Source organism: Cupressus sempervirens, chromosome 7 (assembly GCF_028749045.1).
Source record: "Cupressus sempervirens isolate cs-2001-9-10 chromosome 7, ASM2874904v1, whole genome shotgun sequence".
Lineage (NCBI taxonomy): Eukaryota > Viridiplantae > Streptophyta > Pinopsida > Cupressales > Cupressaceae > Cupressus > Cupressus sempervirens.
The window spans coordinates 610,983,666-611,008,040 of NC_143124.1; the positions used below are offsets into that span (position 1 = coordinate 610,983,666).

General features: G+C 35.1%; 1 protein-coding gene across 1 annotated transcript in view; it reads right to left on the reverse strand.

Annotated features, from left to right (window-relative positions):
- ADNT1 (adenine nucleotide transporter 1) overlaps positions 1–24,375 on the reverse strand; it is a 61,447-nt gene that overhangs the window by 25,840 nt on the left and 11,232 nt on the right. The window contains exons 4-6 of the mRNA XM_089792251.1: positions 23,054–23,091; positions 3,814–3,926; positions 3,534–3,647 (exon numbers count right to left, since the gene is read on the reverse strand). Coding sequence (XP_089648377.1) covers positions 3,534–3,647; positions 3,814–3,926; positions 23,054–23,091 — 265 coding nt within the window. The remainder of the gene's footprint in view (positions 1–3,533; positions 3,648–3,813; positions 3,927–23,053; positions 23,092–24,375) is intronic.

Genomic DNA, 24,375 nt, shown 5'->3' on the forward strand with positions numbered 1-24,375 from the left:
TTGCTAATCAAGTCATTGCACATTGCCTCTATGCCAATTGTCTTCCTTTCAACTTGAAAAGATAACCATAGTAGAAGGGGATGGTGGTAACAATCAATAATGCACAGCTGATTACACAAGCGTCGAGTATGAAAAGCTGTGTACCACCCTATTACAAAAAGAGAAGACCTATATAGAGAGATCTCTTCACCCAATTAGAAATTCTTGGAAAACTTCAAGTCTTTCTATTGTTTCCAATGGATGGAAATGTGAAAGATACAAGAAATCAACCATTGATTAATGTGATTACAATGTCCCCCATGGGGGCAACGTTTTTTAAGGCAGTTGATTGTGAAAGGTGAGTGAAAGATTCATAGTTCATTTCCAAATTATCATTGAGGCCATTAAGATGGTGGGAAGTGAGAATGGTATCTAGGTGATTACAAACAATGTCAAAAATTGTATAGGGTCCAAGTGATTATAGACAATGCCAGAAATTGTAGGGGTGCAGGTGCTTTGGTAGAGGGTTGGTGTACCATATGACCATATTTTTTGGACACCATGCACCGTACACTCCCTCAACTTGGTCATGCAACAAATTGGCACTCAAATAGAACGGGTGAAACAAAATTACCAAGAGAGGGAGGAGATACATGTTGGTGACGGACCATCAAATGTAACGATCAATATTCAAATCTTTCTCCAAATTGAAGTTGTTGGAGGTAATTGTAATTACTAAATTTATTTATTTATTTTAACTTTAATAAATTTTATGTTGTGTCTAATCATATTTTATGCAACTTTTCTTAATATTTATTGGCATATTGATATTAACTTGCTTAGGTTGTTGAGACCCGATTTGCATCTCATACTATTGCTGTGAGACGACTTGTCAAGGTGCAAGAGAAATTGAGCCCAATGGTCATTTCCAGCCAATGGGGTGTATGGAAGGCTTCAAATTCAAAGAAGCCCCAAAAGGCCAAGCCATTAGTCTTGTATGGGCAGTTGGTGGGCTCATGTGCAATTTGTATTGTATTTCACTAAGCCTATCATGACTACGCTCCACTTTGTTGATAAAATCAACCTTGTTTGGGTGATGTCTATGATGGCATGGACACAATGGAAGGTAAAACTTGCCATACAAACACATGAGAATGACCGGACAATATAGGTGGAAATAATCATTCGTCATTGTTGGGAGAAGATAACTACCCAATTGCACCTACTTGCATATGCCCTATCTCTGAGGTACTATAGCAAGTGAATATATGTTATGCCAGATAGATTAGAACCATGTGATTGAAGTTGCTCATGGGTGCTACAAAGCTTTTTAAAGACACTTCCAAGATGAAGTAATGCACAAAAAAGTTAGGACAGGATTTGACTTATTTGCCTCGAGCAAAACTAAATCAAATTGCAATAAAGGACCAAAATGACATGGGAGTTATCACAAGTAAGTTTTTTTTTTTTGTTTACCATTTGTGTTCTACGATTTAGTGCTTAACATTCTTTAGTTTCCTTTTCGTTTTTGTGTTTAATTCTGCAAACATTGTCTAGGTTGCAAGTTCCTCTGCTGCTGAGCAGAATTGGAGTACATTATCCTTTATCCAATCAATGAAACATGACCAGTTGGGCTCAAAAAAACTAAAGACTTGACTTACATTTATACCAACTTGCGTCTTTGTCACATAAGGAGGATCACTGCAAGAAAGGGACAGCCACACTTTGGTATGTATCCCTTGAGTGTGCGAACTTGGATGCAAAGGTTCAAGATCATACTATAATCATAGATGATGATGACGACGACGATGACATCATTACACATGGTGCATCTAGTGCAAGTGGAACCGCTTTGGTTTCAAATGATCTTGAACTTTCAGCAGTTGGAGCAGTTGGAGATGATGAGGATTTTTTTAATATCCTTATGATTCTGATTCTGATTCAAATTAGTGAATCTTGATTCTTGATTGATGAACATTGAATCATGAACTAAATTTTGATCTTTTAATTATAATGATTTTCTGATTTGCATTAGAATCATGAACATAGACGTATATGATATCACTTATTAGTTATTTCAATTTGAATATTTGTAAATTGTGAACTATCAATTAGCATTTAATATTTATCGGATATCTTGATCAATGGTGAAGTATCATACCATCAAATGATATAAATTTATATATTTATTGCATTTCTTTGCATATATAATATACATATATAGAATAAATATATATAAATATATATGTATATATAAAGGCATCCAAGCGCATCTAAAATCAAAAAAGAAATTGTCTCCCTGCACCTGCATTCACACTCGAATCGCTTAGCTTTTAACAAATAAATCTCAAAGAGCATGATGCTAATAGTGACTCATGCTCTTTGTATTAGGAACAAAAAATTAATCTAAATGTGATTAATTTAAATGAAACAAATGGCTACAAAACTAGGTTTTGATCAGATCAAACCTCTAAGAGGAGCTATGTACCAAAAGGAAAATTAAACAATTGGGAAACCAGCCATGGCCAAAAGAACGTATTCATGAGATTAAAGTCTGCTGAGCATTAATCTAAAATTTTAATAAATATTAAAATTATACATAGTTGGCTGCATAGCAAATTTTTCTATGTATCTTCATTTGAATGTTATACAGTATGAAAAATTCAAAGCTAAACTGCTAGAACAAGAATAACTTGGTCCAAGTTACAACAATATTTAAACACTAATCAAACACCATCATTTCAACACCACAACATATTTCAGGAAGAAAAAAAGAGTTGTTCATGTTCCAATTCTGAGATGAGCAAATAATCCTTCATAAAATACAATATTTTGTGGTTTAAGTACAAGCAACAGAAATATAGTTCACTGTGCAACTCATCCTTAAATACAAAGATACAATTAATTAACTGTACAGTGCATTTAATACATCCTTTTCTATTAAATTCACAGTCACCACTTCCTCACCGACATAGTTCTGATCAGCCTATCACTGCCTTTTTTGCACCGTTTATCTCCTTTACGGGATGTGTAAAGGCCAGCTTGTTCTACTAGTTCTGCTGGTCATTCCAGATCTGTCAGATCTCGCAGTGGTTTCTTGCATCAGCGACACTCCTCCACGAGTTCACAGAGACAGTTCAGGGCTCCTATCCACTCACAGTCTTATCCTTCCATGACTGATTTATTTTTGCCAAGGAAGTACTCATAGTCTTTACCTTGTCCTCTCTCTTCTTGTTTCTTGTTGTTTCCTGTTGTTTGCTTTTCTCGGACACCATTTGGTGCTCCTGCTGTTGTCAGCTGTCTGGTTGTAAACTCTTAATCCCATAGACCTCTTATGGCCTTTTGTTGGACGTCAATATTTTTATCTTATCTTATCTAATACAGAAGTACAGATCCACCATAAAGGTCCAAAAGAATTCACTTCTTTCACACCAATCATTAACAAATAAACAATGCTTCATTCATTTTTAAATTATTGGGAGGCAAGTCTCTTTCAAGTAAGAACCCTGTATTAAGATATTTGAAGGCAATGAATGCAAAAAAATTGCACTCACCACTCCAATTACGGATGGCAACCAGCCTTTATACAACGCTCTTGGACCTTCCTCACGGAACACCATTGACAACGCATGGAACATTCCTCGATACTGATAAGGTGATTTTTCTGTCTGCAAATAAACAACAAAATCCAATTTCATAGATGAGCATAAAGATACCAGTAGTAATCTTAACTGTAACCACTAAAAAAAGTTTGCAACAATGCACATCACATACACAAATTTTACTAGGATCCATGCAGAGGAGTTAAAATAATAAATTTAATCTATAGCAAACCTGAACAGTTAACCTTCCCCGAACCATGTCCATTGGGTACGTTGCAGACATTGCAATTATTCCTGCACAAGCTCCTGCTCCTAGACGCAGAACAGGTGTAAGCTGTGCTTCTTCTGCAATATGGTAAACAAAAATTATATGTTTTTTCACAAAATCACACATGCATCTCAAGCTTCTAACTCCATTGTGTTGACTCGAGCAGATGAAGCATAACTGTATTGCTATACATCCAAAGGAAAATGCCACAAAGGGTTCAATCTACAGACAAATACTTACAGTGAACCTAGGTAAATCAACAACAAGAATAAAACAAAGGTATCTACTTAACACCAGTAAAAAGCAATTTGAGAAGAAGAAAGGGAATTGTGAAACAGATAAACCTGTGGACTATAACCCATGGACCTGCTTCCAGGTAAAAGGTATCCAGGTGTGAAGGATCATAGATTTATTTTAGCAGCAAGAAGAGAAAATGTCTATTAGATCAAACTTAGGACCAGAACCTATAGATATGCTTCCAGATTTTTAAAGCCTAGGCATGCAAATTACAAACATTAATGCCAAATAACTAGGTTACAGGTCCCGGTATGGGTTCGGGTATGAGTACAGTGGTATGGCCAGAAAATTAACTGGGTACAGATACAGGCTCAAAGGTTTAGTTACGTGTGTCTCAGTGTAAAAAATAAATTATAAAATATAAAAAAGCATAATACTCATAATAAACAAAAATTAAAGTACTCATACATTCATAATTCAATCACTTGTCAAATCAAAAGCCAAATGTCATTACACAATGAAAATTGAAAATTACAATCTATATTTATTATGCTTCATTAATACCATCAAAGTCAACATTTGGTTCAATTTCATTTGAACCCCAATGAATTGGAGTGCCACTCTGTAATGTCCCCTTTCTAAAATAAAAGTTATAATTAATAATAATAACATAAACAAGTCTTCTAAATCATCTACCAAAGGTTCAAGAAAATAACCAACAATGGTATATGACCATCAAACTATTAAGGATGGTTATTCTATTGAAGTGATTCACCAGGCCATGAGATGGCATCACACAAATTGTGTACATGAACGACAGCGATGGGTAATCCATGAAGTGTATGACATCTTGCAAGTTTTGTACTGTCAATACGGGTTCTTTTGAAAGCCAACCCTTATCTAAGGAATCCCTTCTGGAGCAACACCTACGTTATAATACAGATCACAGCTTCTGAAGACATAGAGCTACCCTGACATAGTTACAGGAAGATATAGCTTGATGTCAAAACCAACACATATCATCAATGCACAATAACAATAGTTCATAATGGTGGAATCAGATAAAGAGTAAATAGGTTATATCAATCACGCAAGGAAAAATGTCAACTATTAAGGTTGGTTTACGAGGACGATTGACTAAGCGATGATTAGTCATTACTCTCTCTGGTGACAGTAAACTGTTAAGAGGCCAGTGATAATTAGTAAAAATAACAATAACTCGTATCAACATCTCAATATAATTGATATTATGACAATAATTGTTGTGAGAGAGAACAATATCTCATGAAGTGTACGAACCCAGTAAAGAAGCATCTTTCAATTACAACTATTTGGTTATTAAGATATAAAGTGGAAATTGAACTCACTCTATGGGGGGCATCAATCATCACATTTGGCTATTTCATTAAGTAACGTGGAATCGAAGAGGAGCAGATCAAATTGATTTTAAGGATCATACAGTACACAATTGTAAGCAGCAATGTGTACCTAGGCATATTTGTAAATATATACAAGGACAACTATTGTAAATGATTATGTTAATGGAATTAACTTATGATTTCAGATAACTATAAATATATATAAATACATAAAGAAACGAATATATCTATATATATACATGTGTGTGTATAACTATATATATTTAATTATAAGAAGAAGAATTATATATAGTTAGATGTTATATAAATATATGTCTATTTTGTAATACAAAGATATTGATATATTTGTAGTCTATTCCTTAATCTCTCACTATAGCCCCATGAGGATAGGTTGGTGGTGTGTGGGGAGAGGTGGAGTACATCCACAAGAAGTAGGTGAATCCCAAGAAGGGATAGGGATGGGGTCCCAAAGTATTGAGGGAGGCTACGTGTAAATTGGTGTCAAGCACTCTGTGGCAAGTGAATCCACAATCTCCTTTCGGTCGAGTTTAGGATAGAAGTAAGGAATCAAGGTTTAAATATGTTAACTACCACATATATTATGAACTGTTCATTGTTTTCTTAAATTTAATTGATTTAGACGCATAGTAATGTATGTTAATCATTGGAAATTGACAGCTTCCTAGTTGGGTAAATTGCAAATTATGTCATGCGCAAAAGTTGCCTCACATCTAGACTTTGACAAGCTATGCAACTATAGCATCTAAATCAACACACTATATACTTGGATCCCAACTCTGTCACACCCTCGTTGTATTTAGTGCCTTATATGACAAGAGACAAAGGTTATAGTGTGCATAGACCAAATCATCTACCCTTTTTACCCTCAAACAATTGTAGTTGAGTGAATGAATGGAGTGTGTACTCCAATTCCATTCAGCTGAAGAAGAGGTCACAACCTATAAGAATTTGCATAAAACATTTAGTATTCTAGATAGAAAACAAAAATTATACAACTATATTATTATAAAATTATATAGCATAATGAAAAATGAGAAAATATAAAAAATAAAAAGATATATAGTTGAAAGAGAATTTTAATTGTAAGCGGCTAAGAGTAAATAGAACCTTACCTGTCATGTAACACCAATCGTAAGCCTATTCTTGTATTTATCTAGAAGAGTAACAACGTCATGATTGCTTGAAGATACGATCTAGGCAAAGTCAGTCAAGACCACACTTTGGATATCTTCATCTAGAAATATCCTTCTAATATAGCTTTGTAGCCAGTAGCAACCTCCACATGCCTATATGGTGGCACCCCTACTTATCCGTACATAGTGGCACCCTCCTAGGAAAGAAAGTATCTCTTTCCTTTAAAAGCTTAGCAACAAAAGAAATGTTGAGTGTAAGGGGATGGTCATCTTGTTCAAATAGTCAAGAACAATCTTGTGCATACATTTGAAAAATATTTCTCTTGGGTCATGTTCCTTGGCTTCTATCATATTTCTTATTTTCTCAACCATAGAGTTCGTGCCATTATAAATTTCACACAACCATGGGAGACATGTATCAGCATGCCTCATCATGCTAATGATGGGCTTAGTGAAACTCAAAAAAAATAGACATAAACCCTATTAGAAACAAGTCAACACACACAACTGAGAGGGAAGGGGGTGAATCAGTTGTGTCTCAAAACTAGATACCTTAACCAATTCATAAAAATTAGAGCTCATATATGAAAGATAAACAATAGAGCACAAAGGTAAACAACACCACAACATGAACTTTGTTAAAGGTACAAAGTGAGTGCGCATGCATTCAAGCACACTACCTAGAGTTCACTACTCAAAATACATAAGGGTAACAACCTTGAGATTACAAGGGCAACAACCCAAGATGGACTACAATCCACTATGGACAACAATGCACTAGATTATGAACTAATTGATAGCATCTTTGATTTGCCAATACAACTCTGATGAAGTACAACAATTCTCTATCGCAATAACAGATTCCATTCATACCTCTTCGCTTAATCTCCGGCATACATCTACTCTTCAACAATGGTCGCACAAACACTCGTATAAATGATTTCATCTTTATATATATCACATCAACCTTGTAAACATAAATAAAGTCGGTCTCAACCTTAACCTTAATTACACAAATTATATTACAATTATCAACGCGGTCCAAGTCATGTTGGCTAAGACATAGCTAGGACCCAAACAACCAACCTTGAACACGCCATGATCCACCAATTATGTCACAATCCATCACAACATGCTATTTCACCAAGTTGGCCAAGAACAAAGAAAAATATCAGCACACCTCAAGAAATCCACTAATCCAATCACATAACCCAAGGCAATCAAACAACAAGAATAGGACACAATTTATAAACATCAAAAAGCAACATCAAATGCCACAACAACATAAACAACTCTGTCTCAAAATCCACAAATATCTCTGCACTTATCATCATGAACATCAAACAGCAACATCTGTCATTAAAGAAAAATAGCTTGCCAATATCCAAATCACTGAACATTTGAGCTGAGGACAGACATATATGTCCTAAATTCACCACTAGGTTCGCAACCGAAAATATTGCATAGATCCGAAAAATTGCAACATTGTCATCACAAAATAACCACAAAACCGGTCATTGATCACAATTTGTAACTCACTCAAATCATAACTTGAACCTTTGTAAATTGGCATAGGTCAACTAAAGACATCCCTTAACCATATGTACATGTGCAACATCTAATTCATATACATATCAATCCAATCTCTCCATTGAATAGACTAGGACCATATTAGGAGTAAAGAAATATATTGGCATTAATGACATCAATCTCAGCACCTATAAGCATGATATCGCATAAATCTCCAACAATCTTCTATTATATTTCTTATATTCTCAGATGATTGTGTGAGATGCAAATCGAATTTCAACGGCCTTGCATGGTGTAAAAAGTACATGACACATATTAATGGCTAAGATTTAAAATTAAAAAAATTAAAAATTAAAAATTAAATTAGTAAAATTACCTTTATCAAATCCGACTTGGAGGTCATAAAGATGCCTTGTGGAATATGATGTTTAGTCACAAACATTTAAATCTTTTCACCCTCCATGAAGATTTGTTTGACCCACTCAAATTGTGTGCCAATGTTTTGCAATATCAAATTGAGTGAGTAGAACACACATGATGTCCAAAAATTATGACCATATGTAACGTACACTATAGATCCAAATGCCCTACATATTTTAGCATTGTCTATTTCGACTTGGACAACATAAGGATATTGGTTATGGAAGTTACATCTCTTAATTGTGCCTCGTAATCCATTGGCGTCAAAAACATTGCATCTTTCAGGGACATTACTATAACTTTGATTGATGGTCTATTTTTACAACCTTTCCATCCATCAAGAATAATGGAAACACTTTTTTTGAGCCTTGTATCCTTGATTGCTCTCAATGATGTCTTTACTAAAGCTTTCTCCTTCGTCGATAAGGTGGTTCACACCTTTTCATACCCAAAACTAACATAATCAAAAAGTGCACTAGAAATGGTCATCACTATATCCCACTAAAAAGGTTATTCAATAAGTTTGAAAAGAAGCTAATACCATTAACGCAATGGGTCATGCTCTAATTTATGATCCCCCTCACTTCATTCTTCTCCATCAAACCTCTTTTACACAAAACCAAAACATTCTCATCTTGGCTTAAAAGGATGTAGTTCAGCTAGTTGTGATAAACCACTACAGAATTTTCGCAAGCTTTTCTCAACAAGAAGATGCAAAAGGGTCCCTAATGTATTACTTGCTATATCAACATCCCTTTCATTAATTTGTGCTGATATTTGATGGTTTTGCAACCCTTTTTGTTTGGCCTAAGACAATCTCTTATACCTTGTACTGTCCCAACTGATATTTCACTTGTTCTACTCTAAAATTCCCAACTAGGGTTTGGTTCGTGCTTAGAAATTGTAACTCAACGTACACTCGGTAATGTTCATTACTAGGAGATTGCCAATTTTCCAATAATTAACAATCATTGCCATGCATAAACAACTAACTCATAATACATTTGACAGTTTAACATACTTCAGTCTTAATTCCTTACTTCTCTCCTAATATTAACCCTTAAGGAGGATGAGGATTTATTTTTATAGGGAACTTTGATACTCTGCAAAAACTCCAACTTGGCAATAGCTTAAAGAAAACTCCACAAAAACTCAACAATGTAGAAAGAACTAAAAATTGAAATCTCTTAAAGAATAATTATTTTATGTTTTGTAAAATTCAATTACAAAATGTAATGAATTAAAAAATGACATCTTGAAAGAGAAAATGTATGGTTTTATGGCAAAAATAGCATGTGAAAAAGACATTTTAACCAACATTTTATCTGCATCGGCTTTTTACCCATGTTCTTTTATGTTTATAAAAATGTGAGAGTTAAACTTGTGAGTACTCACCCAACTAAAATAAAAGATAGTACTCGACAACTTGGAGAGTTTGCACACTAAGACAAAACCATAAAAATTCAACCACATTAAACAAAAACCCCACTTAAATCTTTGCTAGAGAAAACCTTCCTGACCTTGTGGATTTCTCCTACTACCAAGGAACTGTCAAGGACAAAAAGCCCTCCCTCTTTTTGCAACTCAGTCTTCTAAGCCATTAGTCGCACCTTCTCCTTCTCTTTCCTTTTCAACTCTATCTCCCATAAGTACTCCTTGGGCAGCTCCCATCCATCTTGTGCTTCATCAATTGCCCTCTCCTTACACGAAGAGGCACTCCAGATAAGGGCTTGAAACTCTGCCCTGTGCCCTCCACCAACTGCCAATTCTCTTCTTCAACTTGTAAGCCAAACCCTAACTCAACTACTACCAACATAGTATCGTTCCTCTGATCCATTCCAGTCTTACACATGTTCACAATACTCATAGAGCCTCTTCCTTCAACTCCAATTAGAGTGCTCTGGTAAACACAGCAGAGGCCACATCGATGTTAAGCCTATATTTATGTTTTGTGCACATGAATTCCTCCCGACAACACACCCAAAATCTGCCAAAACTTTGGGCTATCAACCAAAGCTCCCACTAGTTGTTGTTGTTTGGGATTTTTAAGTATAAAGTTTGCCTCCATCGTGCTTTGCAATCCACTCACGATTACAGATACTTGTCACAAATTTCTTGTCTCACTTCAATATAACGCTTTGCTCAACGTCTTCTACACACGACAAGTTGCATTCTAAACACTTTGAATATTTATGAATTCCAATGCACTTAAAAGGTCTAGCATGATTTCCATTTGTATGTGAGATTAATGCCACCCATTGCCAAATAATAACTTGAAACAACTCCTCTATCATCACTAGGATACACGACTAGTACTAGTACACCTTGACATTATTAATCACTAACAATTGTTTATAGGGTGGTGGGTGATAGGTCACCTTTCAAATTCATATTTAAAATGAGCTCTCAAACTCTATGGGATGGGGACTTCCCAGCTAGCTTCAACATTCATCGAATATATTATTTTGATAAAATTTGCAAATTTGCTTCACAAATCTCAATCAAGCCAATCCCATTCGATTCCCCGATAATCTTCAATGAAATATTTCCTCCCCTACTCTTTCAATCTAACCCCAATCTTTGACAAAACATTTGCATCCATAATTTCATTTTCTCTTCAAATGAGAAACTCTAAATTCCTCAAAGGCGTCATTGTTTTGATCTTTTTTTATGAATTTATTGAGGTACCAAACATGTGATTCTCCTCTTGATGTTGTCATGACGAGAACCAAACAGTCACCCTCCAAGTGGAGTTTTTTCACATCAAATTCCTTTGTGATTACTACAAGAATGTTTCCAATCCAATCTTTGATAACATATCAAACTCCACTAGGACTCTGGTTGCCTTTTGAGGCCCAATCAATTGACTTTTATCCAATCTTTCTCAAGAGGAAAACATTTTTGTTTTACACCTTTCTCTGAGGAAGGATCATCCCTTGAAAGATTTTTGAACTTAATTAGTATTTATTATTAATTCCTAATTCAGAATGGGGACATTACATACACTATAGTGGAATAACAAGAAAGTGTGCTTCTAGTGTGAGAGTACAAATTCTTATACTCTTTTGCATAGTAGTGTACTCTCATACTCTTTTGCGTAGCAGCTACAATGCCAAAGATAACCCCCCCACCACCACAAAGTTGTTCAATTATTGTTGTATCTCCCTAGAGAGGTGACAATGAATCAAATTTAAATGAATTCTTTGCATTAGGAGCAATTGAACTAGAAATGCCAACCATTTTATATGAACCCAAAAACTTCAAAATTAACAACCCTACAAAAGAAAAATTAAATGGCATAATAATCCTTTATTATACATAAAAAATTCAAAAAAAAAATTTGAAAGTTACCAAAACAAGATGAAAACGTATATTTCAAAAAACAACCTAAAAAAAATATAAGATTTTCTCACCTTTGATGATTAAGTCTCCTTTGTACAACTATTTATCACCTTTCAGTGTAGGTTTAACTTCCCATACCCCCTCAAACTTCTAGAAATAAGAAAAAAAAAACTTCTAAGCTCAATGATGATAGCTTGAAGGGAAAAAAAAATGCAATTGACCTTCGATGTTTGTCAAATGGGGTAGAGAATTTTGTTGTGCCCTTACTTTATAATTCCTTTCAAGATTACTTTTCTTTAAAAAAATTGAAGTCTTTAAGACACCCCCTACCATGAGTACACCTAAGCACCCAACTCAAGGTACTTGGGCGTACTCAAGGGGATTTTTGAATCATATTTTGACACATTTCAAAATCATACAAGTACAATAAAATAAATACAAGATCGTGATAACATGTGTGCGCATGAATGTATATGTTTGTGTGTATTTGAACATATATATACATCCATTTAACCTTTTAATTTGCCTCCCTCAACTTACGGCCTTACTTTTTGTCGATGTTTTGGTAATTTTATTAGGATAAACCTATGAGATCAACGAGAAATTAATATGATTAAAATGATACACACACACACACACACACACAACTATAATTAAGTTTTCCATTATATTAATCATATTGTTGAATAGACATATCCCATGAAGGGACATGTCTCTTTTCTTGGTTTATTCCTCATACAAATACAAGGACGCCGCCATTTGGAATATACATACCAAAGATCATGGCAATGCTTAGTACATTTGCAGCGATCCTCAGAAACTCAACATGGTATCAGAGCCAGGCTGCAAATGAATAGAATGAAAAAAAGAATGTCAAGGTTTGCTGGGTTGCAAAAGTTGATGTACAAGATGGCAGACTGTAGTATTTCCCTGCAGAGTCTAGGAATTTTCTTCTGCACAGGATGTTGTTCACTGTACCGCAATATATAATTATGTGTGCATTATAACTACTTGCCAATTGGTGATACTGACTGGTGGGAATTACTCCAGAAACTTAAGGATAATCTCTGGCTCCCGAAAGATGATCATATTTCTCAGAAAGATGAAACGAGCCACCAACTATTCCAATATAGTGAGTATGTTGGAGTTGTACAATGCTCAGATGAAGCAGCAAATATTGGATGCATTTGGTCAAGGAGCCCGATGAAAGATTTACAGCAGTAATTTCATGATACAACAATTTACTCAAACATCGGCAATCTCATTGTTTTGGAATAGAGAGTATGAAGTCAACTTCAAAAGGAATGTTCTAGGCTGCAGCGATGATAGAAAGCGTTGACAGTTTGGAAGACAATATACAAAAATATATCGACCTGCCTGACAAAAGAAAAGGAATAGGAGTGGCCAACGCAAGGATGTATGAAAAGGACTATGCTGTTGACTCTTCAGCGGTGTGTACAAAGGAGAATATATATTATTATAAGACAGCTCAATAAATGACAAGTTTGTAAATAGCAAATCAGCGAACAAATGAAATAACTATTAGATTCACACACTTATTATACACAATGATCTCAAGGGAGATGAAGTCCAATAAGAAAAGAATTTAATGAGCAGCAACAAAATAAGACAATGGTTTCCAATAACGAACATGAAGTTTAAGGCAGACGTTTGAACATTAATATCATGTATGACTTGTCAGGTTGTATCTACTCTTGTTCACAGCAACAATATGAAGACAAACTGAAGACAGGTGTTTTCGTCTCATATTTAAATCAAAAGGAGATCTAATAGTCGTTGAACATCAGGGGAAAGCAAATGGAATGAAAAGAATTAAACAAAAGAAGGTAATTTCAAATCTGCCATTGTGGATTACAAGTCTGCAACTCTTACAAAACTTTGGAGAGGAAGATTAATGAAGTGAATGAGTACACTATATTAAAGCAATGCCTTGCCAAGGGGATCGAACCTGAATCCACCAATGAGGAAAGTTTTTAACAAAACAAATATCAAAAGGGAGCAGCGGTTCAATAATAATGAGAGATATATTTCCATTTCGAGAATCGTGTGAAGAAAGTAAATGGGATCAAAAACTATTGTGGGAGGATACATTATTATCGCCAGACGTGGATTTTGGAAAACCTTGCAAATAGGAAAGATCAATGTAATTTGATGAGAAGTCTACATGACCATTAAAATGGCTCAATAGAATAAGACGTTGACAATAAGCATTGACAAGTAAGGAGATTAAAAAAGGACAGAAATGCATATCATAACTTGTCAAAGGTGACGAATCAGCCAATTCGAGTAGACAACTCATGGTAAAGAGGAGGTAAGTATTTATCTATTTCATTGTGAATATGCACTTAAGTTAATATTAATTGAGAAATACTTAAAGAATATATTTAATATTAAAATGAGGAAATAATATATTGAAAACATAGATTAAAATATACATGTTGAATATATGTATATATTTTTTTTTTAAATTATCTATATTATATTGGAAATTATATAAAGATTGTTATGTTATATACATAATTAGATCTCCATGAATTTTTAATTTATAAATGTAAAATTATTTTCTCACGATTGTAGATTATTTATAAAGTGAATCGCGATAATGAGAAATATAATTATGTTGTAGGAATCCTAACTAATGTTAACATTCTTATATATACTATAAGAGTGATTTGCCTTGATCTTTTTTTCTTTGAGAATGATTCTTGCAGGAAAAAGAGAGAGATTGAGATTCAATGGGAAACTGACATTTCAGGCAACCTTGAAAGAGAGGGAGCAGATAGAGGGCATATTCAATCAACCTTCGGTGATCTTGATCATAGTGATTCAAAGAGAGTAAAGCCATGTTATGATGGATTCTTCAGTGATCAATTAATTGTAGCAGTCAAGAGGACTATAATTCATGAATATACCTCATGACTATGTGATTTCAATGGGCTTGCCCCCTATGTACATCATGAGGAAGTGACGACTTCCAAATGATTTCACTTGTATTTGTAGAAGTTATTGAAAGGTGACGATCTGACAATAACTTAATTTCTATTATAATGGATATCTTATGATGTCTATGCAAATAATGATAGATTATACTTTGCATGGTGGATGTTTATATGGTAAGCATTATGAGAATGCATGTGCACATATGTACCTTAAGAACATTTTTTTGAGGACATGGTGAATGTTATTGATATTCTGGAATGTCGTTACACAAAGTAGTTGGTGAATATCACGTCTTCATGTTCTAGAAGGCCATTACTTACAGAGTATTTAGTGAATATTACGTGTCCTGATGTTTTGGGAGGCCATTACTTAGAGGATTTGACGAATATCTTGCATTCTAGAAGGCCATTACTCAAAAATAAAATAAAATAAAGTATTTGGTGAATATCATTGATATTCTGGGAGGCCAATACCTCATGAGTCATGATATCATATGAGATATCAAACATGTTTGAGTAATTGGTGAATATCATGTATTCTAAGAGATCAATACTCATGATATCAGATGTGATATAAAAACATTTTCACTACTTGGTGGATATCAAATGTCGATATTATAGGAGACCAAGATGCATGATATCAAATGTGATATCAAAATGGTGGATATCTTCTGATCAAAGATATCTTTAAAATTTGCCTTACCTAATATTACCAATGGTGTAATACATGTCATGAGTTTATCCTCCCTAGCTAAGAGGGAGTGTTGATGTTTTGCTAGTTTTAGTAGGATAAACTTGTGAGATACAAAGAGAAATTAATATGATCACAATGATTCACATATATACACACAACTATAATTAAGTTTTCCATTATATTAATCATATTGATGAATCGACATGTCCCATGAAGGAACATGTCTCTTCTCTTGGTTTATTCCTCATACAAATACAAGGATGCTGCCATTTGGAATGCACATACCAAAGACCATGGCAATGCTTAGTACATTTGTAGCGATCCTCAAAAACTCAACACTTTTCATGACTAAAAATGGAGGAGAATTGTTTTAATATTCATAAATATAAATAAATAAATAAAACTTTTTGACTTTTAGGAATATATGTCATTATCTCATTAAATGTATGGATTCTCACTATTTTAAACAGATTTCAACTTTTTTTAAATCTATGTATTTGGCAATGCTCCCAAGGAAGCATCTACTACTCAAAATGAACTCATCCAATAGGACATCTTGGGGATGTGGGAGTGGGTAGGAAATGTCCTCAATATGTCCTCTTTTTTCCAAAATATCTAAAATATCCTTGGCAAGTCAAAACAATTTGGTGGGTATTTAGGGGGAGTGGAACCACACTAGTTACTTCTTTTTACAAACTCACAACCTTTCAATCCATTTTGGTTTATGACATGCCCAACTACGATTGATAAAAAATAATAAAAGTAGTGTGTGCCTTTGAAGCAGTGTAACATGAGGACGCGTTCCCCCCCAAAAAAATTGGTCGTTTCAGAGACGAGGTCGTCCTTGGGATGAGGTCTTAGCGTTTCAGGCAACACCACTTGGAGCGCCACCTCCGCCAAAGACGGCGAGACATATCCGAGATGTCTCCTGTGTGGGTGCAGGGGGACGTGACGGAGTCTCCTTTATTGTGGATGCGTGGAGACTTGTAGTTTTTGTTTGCATTATAATATTATATACTTATTTTGATATCATGATTCATGGCACATGATACTTATTGTAATCATCTTTATGTCATGACTCATGAGTTATGACTCATGATCATTGATTACTTTTAGATAGTAGAATCTAGATACTCATACTATTGATTTGAAGACTGATATATAAACTAATATTTGTTGATGTTCAATGTCAATGTTCATTGTTTGTTTGTCATTTGGTCATGAATCATGATGCTCTAGTTCAAAACTTCAATGCAATGTTCAATTTTAATTTTTTGTTGTTTAAGTTTACTGTTTTTTACATCTTTATATGATTATATCAAGTTGTATAATTGTAGTACATATTTTCATAACTAGCATTTTAAGTACCATATGTATAGTATATACACCCCCATCCCCCACCACCGTCCCCAAATCAAGGCCCCTCTGTCCCCCCATCTCAGAAATTTGTCCCCCCGTCTCGCCGTCCCCCCGTCTCGAAGGGCAGTGTAACTATGCTTTGAAGGTCTTCAACCTCAACCCCGTGAAAGATCCTAGCCGTCAACCTTATTGGGGTAATTAAACCAAACCCCCACCAAACTATAACTCTGTGCAAGTAATTAACCGATGAATAATCATGATCACAAAATCTACAAAATGCATATCCCATTTCATGAATCTCTCCATCTTCATAGTCAAAATCATAATCAAGAATGATCGTGTTTCATACATTGGACAACCTATTTAGTATACAAGGATTGTCATAGACAAAGTTGATATGCCACAATCATTATATTACTAAATATGATTAAGACATAATTAGCAAGAAATGTCACTTTCGTAATATTAAAATGCTACAACTTACAGAACAATCCTATGCTAAAGGACAAACTAGAACATAACCAATTATTCTTTGTTTGACCATTCCTCTTTGTTGATGAGTTAGACTACAAAACATGAGAAATTTCAACAATAAATCCCCCTCATGAATAAACACACAAAACATCATAACTCCTATTCAATTAACTATGCTCACAAAAGTTCTATAATGTCTATGTCATGTCCCCATTTTGTAGGCAATTTGATTTAATTAATTTAATTAATTAGGTTGTCCAAAATAATGAATATTTTATGAGGATGACTAATTAATTATTTTAATTAAATAAATAAGTGGTATTAAGTTAATTATTTATAAAGTTATCAAATAAATAAATATTAAAAGGTAACTTTATATTTAATTAATTTAATAAAGTGACTTGAATTATAAAATATTTTATAAAGTCACTGATAGATAAAATAAAATAATGTTCTAGAAGCTTCTGGAGAAAGTGGAGAAAAAAAAATAAATAGGCACCTTGGGGCTTCATTCTAATCATCCAGATTTGTTGTTGTTGATGTTGATGTTTGTTGATGTGCATTGTGGAGCCTAGGGTTTCTGCAATAGTCACAACTGGCCATTGAGAACGAAAACTCTCAATTGGTACGCAATTTTGAGGGTGTGAAATATCACTTGAATTATTTCAGCTGGGAGGAAGATACTTCAGTCTTCTATTTGTGCTACATTGAAAAAAAATATTTGTGGCCATTGAGAACGAAAAACTCTCAATTGGTACGCGATTTTGAGGGTGTGAAATATCACTTGAATTATTGCAGCTGGGAGGAAGATACTTCAGTCTTCTATTTGTGCTACATTGAGAAAAAATATTTGAGTACAAAAAGCAGGTCGAAAAAGCAGTTCGAAAAAGCAGTTCGAAAAAGCAGGCCGAAAAAGCAATTCGAAAAAGCAGGCCGAAAAAGCAGTTCGAAAAAAGCAGGCCGAAAAAGCAGAATCGAAAAAGCAAGTCCGGAAAAGCAATCCAAAAAAAAAAAAAAGTAATCCCAAAAAGCAAATTCGAAAAAGCAAAGAAAATTATTACAGCCATCTATAATCAGGGTCGGCAGCTAGAGAGGCACGACTTGGGCACTTGAGGAGGTTATTTTCTGTTCAGTGGTATTGCAATACATCTATTCTCTAAGGCGACTTCATATGCTAGGTCTGATGTGTATTTTCATAGTTGCCTTTCACTATAGAGTGCTGTTGTAATTGTCATTTCGTATCAAACCTATCATTCATTAATAGATATATCATTCATTTTTACATTCCTCACAATGGTATCAGCAATCCATGGCTTTAGTTGTATTTAATCATGCATGTGATTAGCGTACTGCTGTAGGGGAGTATTGAAGTTAGATATTTAGTGTTGCATTAATTTTCATTGGCAGCTGTAGGTGCATATTACTTTACCAGCAATCATCATATTTTGATATCTTTGTAAATGCCAAGAGTCTTGGCTAACTTAGTATGAATATTGTATTGGATACTCATTCTCAATCAAGGAGATACAATTGCTGGTCATTAATAGTTGTCTTTGAGCGTTAATATATCATTTCTTATCAGCCAGTTAGCTTGCATACCAACTGTTTGCTAAAATACTAGTTGGCTGTAGGTGATCATTTTCATGATTAGAACTCATATATGCATTCACTATTGCCAAAATTAGTTACATATTTATGTTAGGTCATTGTTTAGACAATTTGGAGTCCTTTGTAAGCATTCTCTTTGAAGCAAATCCAAACAAGAATCACTGCAGCAATCTGAAAAGTTATATCAGTCAAAGGACCCTTGCTTGCAAAGTGTTTGACGCAATGTCAAACCACTGAACTATAAAGATTTTTTGTTTTTGAAGAAGTTATAACCTGTTGGGGTTATTACAGTCTATGACGAATTCTTTATCAATGTTATCATATGAATATTTGATATTTTCAGATTTTCCATATTTTTCCATGGCTAAGCCTTTTTGTCCTCTGAAAAATGACCAAAAAGAAACTCATACCAAAAACACTCCCCCTCACCTCATCCAAAAAAACTTGTGTCCCCGTTATCTCCCTCTCATTTCTTTTCTACAGTGTAACACAAAGACTCGCACCCCCCGCAACCCCCCATGCTCCCAGGTCAAGAACTTGGCTGCAGCACTTGTGTTTGAAAGGGGGTTTATTGGCTATCGTAAAGGTCAATGCTACACACACACACACACTACATATGAATATTTCTGAATGTATGTACACAATTTTGTACCTATTTTATATCATGCTACTCATTGTAATCATCTTTATGATATTTTAATGTTCATGCTGCAATTTTTCTCTCTCCAAGTATTTAGTTTTATAACTATTATTTCAACTACTATATGTATCAATGTAACACCATTACTAGGGTACGTTGGGACGGAGGGATGCTAAGACGAGTTTCTAGAACGGGGGGGAAATGGCCCTCAGTTTTGGGACAGGGGGTGACGGCCAGGGGACGGCGGCAAGCAGTGGATGGGACAGGGAGGGGTGTTGTATAGTATAAATATAGAATATGTAATGCTAGTTATGAAATGATGTTTCAGTAGAACAGACCAAATTAAAATACTCCAGTATAGCAAAATTGCAAAATGAACTATAACCATTGAACATTCAATATAGTAACATATTACATACCCAATAGTAACATTCAAAAATCAAAATTCAAATAGAAATTACGTACCCAGCAGCAGCATGGTTGCGGAATGGTCTGAGGTGGGGCGTACTTGGGTACTCAAGTACCCGGTGAGGGGACGTCTCAGGGACAAGGACTTCGAGGTTTGGGAGGGGGGTGTGAGTCCCCATGTTACACTGATATGTCTAGTATATGACTGCACCCCCTGCCACCATCCCCCGCCCTCCACATATTGAAGCCATTTTCTTTCCCCGTCCCCTAGTGTCCTTGTTACACTGCATTTTTTCTTTTTCTTTTTTCTTTTTTCTTTTTTCTGTTTACTCTTCTTTCTTTCTTTTTCTCGATTTCTATTTTCCCCTCTTTTTCCCTCCTTTATTCAACCTTCCTATGTCTGCAGTCTTATCATTATATTACTCTTTTCATCCTGGTGATGAATGATGTAGTGTGATCTGAAATATTCATCTTTAAAGAAATCAGTTTAATCCAGAAACACTCAGCTTCAATAGAAATCGGGATGCACATATTTTTCAAGATTCCCTGCCATTTTTTACTTACTATTCTGCTACAAATGTTTGGAAGATATCATAGAAGAAAAAAAAAGTTCAAACAGTTACTTAGATCTTTAAAAATCTCTTATCAAATTATCTTTTACTAACATTATAATTTTCACTAAGAAACAATAGCTATAAGAACATGATTCCTACATTCAAGCTTTTGAATACAAGGTTGCATGGTACAACTGAATCAACAGAAATAAGCAGAAAGTAAGTCCAAAGTGAACGAAGTTTCTATCAAAGGACCATAAAATACTGAAATCAGCTAGTCTTGGAAATTATTGGTTTCAACTGAAAACAAATAACAGACAACAATACTCTTAGTGAAAGTAAAAGGATGGGAAGGGCAGGAAGGATGCGTGTGTACCTGAGTTGGTGTGAAGGCGAGTTGTGAGGCATAGTGTTAGGCTAATGTTCATAGGGCTACACATCAAGTCCGGTTCAAATCTCACATGAATTACCAGAAGCCCCTTTTTGGCGGATTGTTTATCTAAATGGGTCCTATCTTTTGATGAATATGATGAAATTAGATTGGATGATTTTGAAACTTTCCTAAGGATGAATTAATATTAAAAAGGAACCTAGGAATTTAGTTTTAATACTGACAAAGATTCAGCCCTAGATAGAGGCATAAAAGTGATGTATATGCACATCTAGGTGGAGGGGATGAATGACATGCTGTCTTTTGGGCAATACTGTATGCAATCGAGTGGAGGTGCGGAGAAATTTGAAAGATAGATGCAGTCTTTCCAACATAAATAAAGTGGCGGCCAATGAAACTTAATGATGATTGAATAGATATTGGAAATGTTTAGATGACATCATTTCTCTTGCATCCTAATGATGTATCATGTAGTGTGATCTGAAACGTAGATGCTAAAAAAGTGCTACACAATTGAACCCAGAAAAAACGAAGACATTCTTTCTCCTGAGATGTCTAACAGGCTAGTTAATGTAAAGAATGTACTAAAGCCGTGACTAGATGCGTGTGCTGATGAATTGGTTTAAAGGTAGCAGGTGGCATTGAGTGTTCTGTAGATTGATGACTAGTGTGGTGTGTAGCAACAATGAAGGCTACATTTGCACTGGTTACGATTCAACATCTGCAATGCTTTTTTGGCCCGGTGACAGCTCAGTGGCTGAAGAAACTGTTCAATGCAAACAGGAAGATGTGATTACAGCAGCCTTGGACTTGTTGAGCAAGTGTTTCATTGATGCAAGGCACCAATACTGTTTGAATATGGATATCCTGTCTCTAGTGCTTCCATGGGGGCTTGAGGTGGCAGAATGTGGAGACTATCAAGTGGGTTCTGCATTCACTATTTGATCAAGAATTGCTGCTTGGACTGGATGCAGTATCGGAATGGGTGGATCTGGGCATCAGCTTTGACACAACTCAAGGAATTGAGAACCTGGTGGAGGCAAGGCAGGAGGGGACCATCCCTTTTGTGTGACGGCCAGGCAGATTGGACAAGGGTGAGTATGGGGTGAGAGTGCTTTTGGTCTGGGAGGAAGTAATTGTAGTCCTGCATCGGCAAGAGTTTGAGGTCAACCAGCACATGGTAATGGAAGAACAGGCAAGTATACCACGGAGGTGAAGGATGACAAGGGCATTTCATGTACATATGGTAATGCAGAGGTACCGATGAGCGGAATGGGATACAGTCAGGCTCTGTTTGGATGGTTTCAAATTTTGGTTCTTTTATAAAGGGTACTGGCACTTTCAAAAAAATTGTCATAGGCGGTGTTTCAATGTTTAAATTGTAATGTGCCTTTGTTTTCTTGTGGAATCATAATGACCTATCAGAATGTTTACCATGGAAAAGGTCATGTTAATAGCGATGGTTCGGGTGATAGTTTCTGGTTTGTGTGGGATGGATTTTTGCAGCCGTTAATGGCTCTGATTCCTGGGTAGTAGTACAACCCTAGAGGGTAGTCGTTTCTGTAATGGCGAACAGAAAACAAAGAGCAAAGGGGACATGAACATTGTTTTAGGGGTTTTGGGTGTTTTCCGTTTCATGATTACTGAAGCAAATCTGTGCAACTCTTTTGGTATCCAATGTAAGGTGCTGTCAGTGGTTTTTAGTCTGAACATTATCGTGTACAAGAGTATTTCGATTTAAATGATGAATAAAAAACAATATTATTACTGACCAAATAAAAAAGGATGGCAAGCATAACTCAAAAGCAGGAATATCAATGATATTGAAAAGCAGAATTTTCATCATCCATCTCAAAGACTCAAAACAATAGATAAAACATAATAAAATCCTTAATGTTTTGATTTCAGAAAGAAAACCTTTACAAAGAAATTTCTCAACAGCCAACAAAACAAGAGCACAGAGCATTCTCAATGAGTCTTGCCACATAACAAAGTTACATAACCATAAAAATACAAATGGGCATTCATAGTTAGAACAAATAATGATATCTCACCATTCCCTGTTTGCTGTCGATATAACCAGAGGATTGCACTGCACAAAATAAACAATGAATGGTCAGAGAGACTTGCCAAATACTTGCTTTAAATATTCTCAGAAAGCTATACTAAACAAATACACAATACTCAGAACAGTATCAAATATAACATTAACCTTGACTGTCTAGCAAACAAGAAATTGTGTTCCAATATGAAATGCAACACAAAATACAAGTGGTTACACAACACAAACAAACAAAGAATCACTTCCAATAAGCAAGTGAAAAATCTTTTCCAAAAATTCAGATTTCAGACAAGTGTAACTCAATCATTTCACTCCTACATGAGAGATATGAGACATTTTTTAAAAACAAAGGATATATATACACAGTTGTGTGGACTGTTCTTGTGTATGATTAAACATTTGATGTTGTTACATTTGCAAAGTAGGGTGCGATTCGAAATACAGTTGTTCAAAAATAAATGTTGACAACACAAGTGGATTAGTCGATTAAAGAAACAAATGAAGCAATCCAAGAACAAGAAAACAATCTCGAAAAAGACTTATCTATGGGCTATGTCTATATGAGAACATGTTCAAGAAAATCCCAAAAGAGTTCAACTATCACAAGGTACAACGTAAAATGATTTGGCAATTACAGAAAGACATGAATGCATTACTTGATTACCAACCCTAACATCTTACCAAGTGCTATATTAATACTACAAGACCTTTGTGATGAACATGAATATGAAGGACGTAGACAACTAATAGTATAGCAGGTAAAAGAAAGGTGTCATTTGGAGGAAGAGAAGCAAGTGAAGTCCCTAACATGAATGCATTACTTGATTGCCAACCCTAACATCTTACTTATTGCTATATTAATACTACAAGACCTTTGTGACGAACATGAATATGAAGGACGTAGACAACTAATAGTATAGCAGGTAAAAGAAAGGTGTCATTTGGAGGAAGAGAAGCAAGTGAAGTCCAATGCTATACCACACAATATTTAAGCCATTAAGCCCAAACAAAGGTAAGAGAATGCCACAACAAGGTCAAGCGAAAGATCAGGAAATCAGCTGATTTCTTCACCTAGCGAGATATCAAGAATAAAGGAGAATGTAAGAGGTAGCCAAGAAAAAATCTGTCACTGCATCGTTGGAAGCTGTAAGGTATATCAAAACTGAAATAGAAGCATAAGTAAACATCACAGCTATGACAAAGAGATCAAGGCATCTGACTGACTTTGAAGAAAACCCACATCTAACAGAAGAGTGCATAGAGATTACCAAGAAACTCCTCCTCCTTGAAGAAGGAAGTGCTGGTCAACCAAGT